Genomic DNA, 3,995 nt, shown 5'->3' on the forward strand with positions numbered 1-3,995 from the left:
GCTCTTTGTTGTTCATAGTTATGTGGGAAATGTAGAAGTTACAAATTTTTGGGATCATGAGTCTTTGTTTAGACCCTCCACACACAGAGAAAGACAATCTTAATTATGATATGTACTCGTAAAGGAGCTAAACAAAGATAAGTTACTATCTAGAATAGGAAATTCTTGATTTCGGCAGCCTGGTTCAATGCCAAGTTATCTATGTCCAAAATTTTCCCAAGGCAAGCCCATGTTTGAAATAAAACTTCTTAAACCTGTATAGCAGTGTCTACTTTTCTTTCTTTCTTTTTTCTTTGTCAAAATTTGCCCTTCCTAACACACCTTTCTTGTATTTAACAACTGAGGTCCTCTTTAAACGCAATTTGGACCCTTGATTATGTGGACGTCACAAGATTCAAAGAAACCTAATTTGAAGCAAAGTGACAGTCTATGCCTAGGATTGCCAATTTGACTCTTTTGTCCTACGTTTTTGGAGTTCCCATAAGTTATGTAGGTTTGACGCAGCGCTGATTGATCCCAAAATCTTTCGAAGTTTCCTTCTTTATCTGCTTTTATCACTTTTGTTCTTTGCGTTGTACAATGAGAAAAGAAAAGGGATTCAACAGATTGAAAATGACAAACTAAAAGGCTGGTGTTTGAATCAAATTCTAGCTCCAGTGTTACTCGAAGAGGGCATACAGTTCCAAGTTAAGCCGTAGGTCTATTGATGGATGCAATGATTAGTCTTCACTTATTGACTAAAAATCCTAGATTCGCTTATATTACAGATATAACTCTTTTTTCTTCCTTTTCTTACTGGTATTATAGTTATTATCAGTTTATTAATTTGTTATTGTGAAAATACCACTCAATATTCTAGACCATTTTATAAATCTTCAAGAGATCATGATATTATGTACCTCCGTTTTCCATACTCAATCGAGGGGCAGGCCCATCAATGGTTCTAATGACTTGTATTTCACGAATTAAACCGAACAAAAGAGGGTTTGAGCTTGAAGTTCCCCATCTGTAGATCTTAATCACACATCTTCTTTCGAAGGAGGGAAATGTGGCAATGTACATTGCCAAGAAATACAGGTAATTTCTTGAATCTGGCCTCTTACAGGGAAAAAAAGAACCTGAGATAATGACTCGAAATCTCATTATGATAAAAGTTGATCAATCATTCAAATTGAACATGCCAAATAGAAACATAATGACCAAGCTTTTAACATCAAAGGGCCTTCAACCAAGGTGATTTCAAATAGATGAAACTAACAATTCTCAGAATGAAACTAATCTTCTGACTAAGATGAAGCAGAACTCGAGATGGTTTTACAGGAACAGAACACCTTATTGCAGGGAACGGACAACGTCCTGCAGGAAGAGTGTAAAACATTCTACAAAAAATGGCAAATGTCATTGAATGAACGAGGAGGATTCTCCCTATTTTTGTTACAAACTCATCAGATTCCTCTTTCTTGCATTGCCAAAATAATGACATTCTGAGATGCAAAATTATATGAACTCCTACAGTACCAATTTCATGAACCTAATACTCTACAAAACTATCTTACTTCTGATCGAGTCTCTGTGGATGTTCTCTTTGGACATTTTTGTCTGTGCCCTGGATTTGCATGTTTTTTAGATTCTCTGCATTAGCCATCTCAAGAAGTGCTTGCCTCTGCATGGCCTCCATCAGCTCATCTTTTCTCCTTTCATCTCCCTTAAGCTGCATTTTCATTACTTCCTCTGCTTGCTGGTCTAAAGGCTTAAAATATTCATTTATAGCAACCTCCTGAAAATACTCAACCGTTTAATCAAGCAATAGACCAGAAAATCTTCAATAACACAAGGGGCATATATAAGTAGCAGCTATTGAAACCAACCCTACTTTGCATTCAGAACAATTAAGGTCCTCCTGACACCAAAACATAACAAGTGATTCAACAGATATTCAAGTATAAAGAACTGATTAACTCATGAGCTTGTTGGCTAAGTTGCATGGCCCCTCCTTTTTTTTCTTCCCTAAACGCTCTTCAAGCTTCAAAGTATACATTCAAATCATATTACAGAGAGATTCTGTGCTAAAAACGATGTTTTCAAGCCCACACTAGGTCAGACAGTTGAACCTGGAAACTCCAAAGGCAGATTAACATCTGCTCCAATTTTGCCTGTAAAAATAACACCTTCCATTTGTGATTACATTGAATTGCCCGTCTGCGGAAAGCAAAGGGAAGTCTAGGAGTCCAGATTTTCCGAAAATAGTGAATGTGTAGACAAAGGAGAAAGGAACTAGAAAGAGTGTCTAGACAACCAGAAAAAGGAGATTGATTTGGAGAGGGAGGAAGAGAGAGAGAGCAAATGCAGTTTCTTTTTTCTTTGTAAGAAGTGCAAGCTTTGTCTGAGGACTCATTTGTGGTATTGGCCATGATTGAAAATAAAAGAGACGCCAAAGCAGTTAGAAGAAACACCAGTCCAGAAAGAAGTAGATTGATGTCAGTAGAGCTCTTGACACTTTGCTACTGCAAACTGAAGCAAAAAAGGAAAGCAAGGCTTCCACACAACTACTTTTTCCGTCTGTCTCAAAAAATATTGACCGATTTTTTCTCCCTCCGGCAATTCAAAGTTTCAAACTAATATAACTCCTTTTCAGAAGTCAATTCAATTAAAACTAAATGACATCTTCTCAACTTATTTTCACTTTTTCACATGTTAAACTATTATACCCTCCCACTTTTTCTACCATTTTCAATATAGTAAGCTACACGAACATTTTAGTCTCAAAAATGCACCAGCCAAAGTGGATCTAGTTTATTAGGGCTGATAAAGTAGTTGTCAAGATGTATTACACTTAGTGAAATCAAACAAGCTTCCTAGAATAACACGATATAAACAAATTCATATGAAGGTAAAATCATAGGGGACACAAATTATTAGGGCCCATATTCAGTTAGTACGTCCGTTACAGCTGAAGTGTTAAAGAATTCTACCAAATTGATACAAGCTTATTATAAACTAATCACTCGACACTAAGACATCGCTGAAGTGTTAAAAAGGACTATTAAGGTGATTGACGACAGTATGTATAATAACTACGAAACAAAAGAATAAGGCTCCAGAATATTGTGAGCTTACAGTATCTTCTAACTTCTTATTTAAAGCTTGCATCTCTTCTACCATGCGCTTAACTTCTGATAGAATAATCTGTTCGGGAATCTTCCTTACTGCTGCTTTCCTTCCTCTCCTCCGCCTGATCAAAATGGAAACAAAAAGCAAAGCAATTTTCCACCTAAAAGACTCTAACTTTGCCAACAATATCCAATTACAACATTGATAAGGAATGTTCATACTGCTTGACCAAATATAACAATAACTTTCAAATTTCTTTTCCTTATATTTTTAAAACAGAAAAAAAAAAAATCAATTTCAATACCAAAAAGCAACAAAAAAAAAAGGAATGAAGAAGTTTGAATCTGTTGGAGACGCTGTTGAAATTGTAAGCGATAAAATCAAATTCTACGCTCTTCGTAACCTGATAGAACCCTAATATAGAACATTGCTTTTCTCACGAATTCTATAAGCTTCTTCATTTGCCTTCTTTAATAAACAAATTTCACAACTCTAATTAGAGGATAGCAGAAAATTTGCTGTTGTAAATTTATGTTTTCGAGTTTGAGGAATTGAATTCACGGTCAAGCTGAAGAAGAAGACTGAAAACTCTCTCCGTTTTACTGCAATATATGGACCATTAAAGTGGTCGCTTCGGGCTGCTCCGCAAATATGATCCGCTTCGACCCGTCTTTTTCTGTTTTTAATTTACGGGAGTATCTTTTTTTTAAATTAAATTTCTTTGATGATTGGAGGACTCAGTGAATAAGGAAAAAAAAATGTAAAAATAGCACGGGCTAGCCAGTTTTCGGACTGGTAATTCAAAAATAACCAACGTTTGCAAAGTCATTAAAAAATAGCCACTATTTTGCTGCAATACGGACCGGTCCAGCATAATATACTGG

General features: G+C 35.8%; 1 protein-coding gene across 1 annotated transcript; it reads right to left on the reverse strand.

Moving 5' to 3' along the window:
- Nucleotides 1–1,187: 1,187 nt before the first annotated feature.
- On the reverse strand, nucleotides 1,188–3,739 carry LOC104112914 (uncharacterized). Its single transcript, XM_009622955.4, has 2 exons — nucleotides 3,118–3,739; nucleotides 1,188–1,777 (listed from the first exon to the last, which is right to left on the reverse strand). The coding sequence occupies exons 1-2, from the start codon at nucleotides 3,328–3,330 to the stop codon at nucleotides 1,553–1,555; spliced, it is 438 nt and encodes a 145-aa protein (XP_009621250.1). The 5' UTR covers nucleotides 3,331–3,739; the 3' UTR covers nucleotides 1,188–1,552.
- Nucleotides 3,740–3,995: the final 256 nt, after the last annotated feature.

This window comes from Nicotiana tomentosiformis, chromosome 8 (assembly GCF_000390325.3).
Source record: "Nicotiana tomentosiformis chromosome 8, ASM39032v3, whole genome shotgun sequence".
In the NCBI taxonomy this organism is placed as follows: Eukaryota; Viridiplantae; Streptophyta; class Magnoliopsida; order Solanales; family Solanaceae; genus Nicotiana; species Nicotiana tomentosiformis.

What these genes read in the sequence shown, in the direction of transcription:
- LOC104112914 (XM_009622955.4), bottom strand. Translation starts at nt 3,330, where the DNA reads ATGAACATTCCTTATCAATGTTGTAATTGGATATTGTTGGCAAAGTTA. An exon ending in ATAAGAAGTTAGAAGATACT is followed by an intron (nt 1,778 to 3,117) that starts GTAAGCTCACAA and finishes GAGTATTTTCAG; the next exon opens with GAGGTTGCTATAAATGAATA.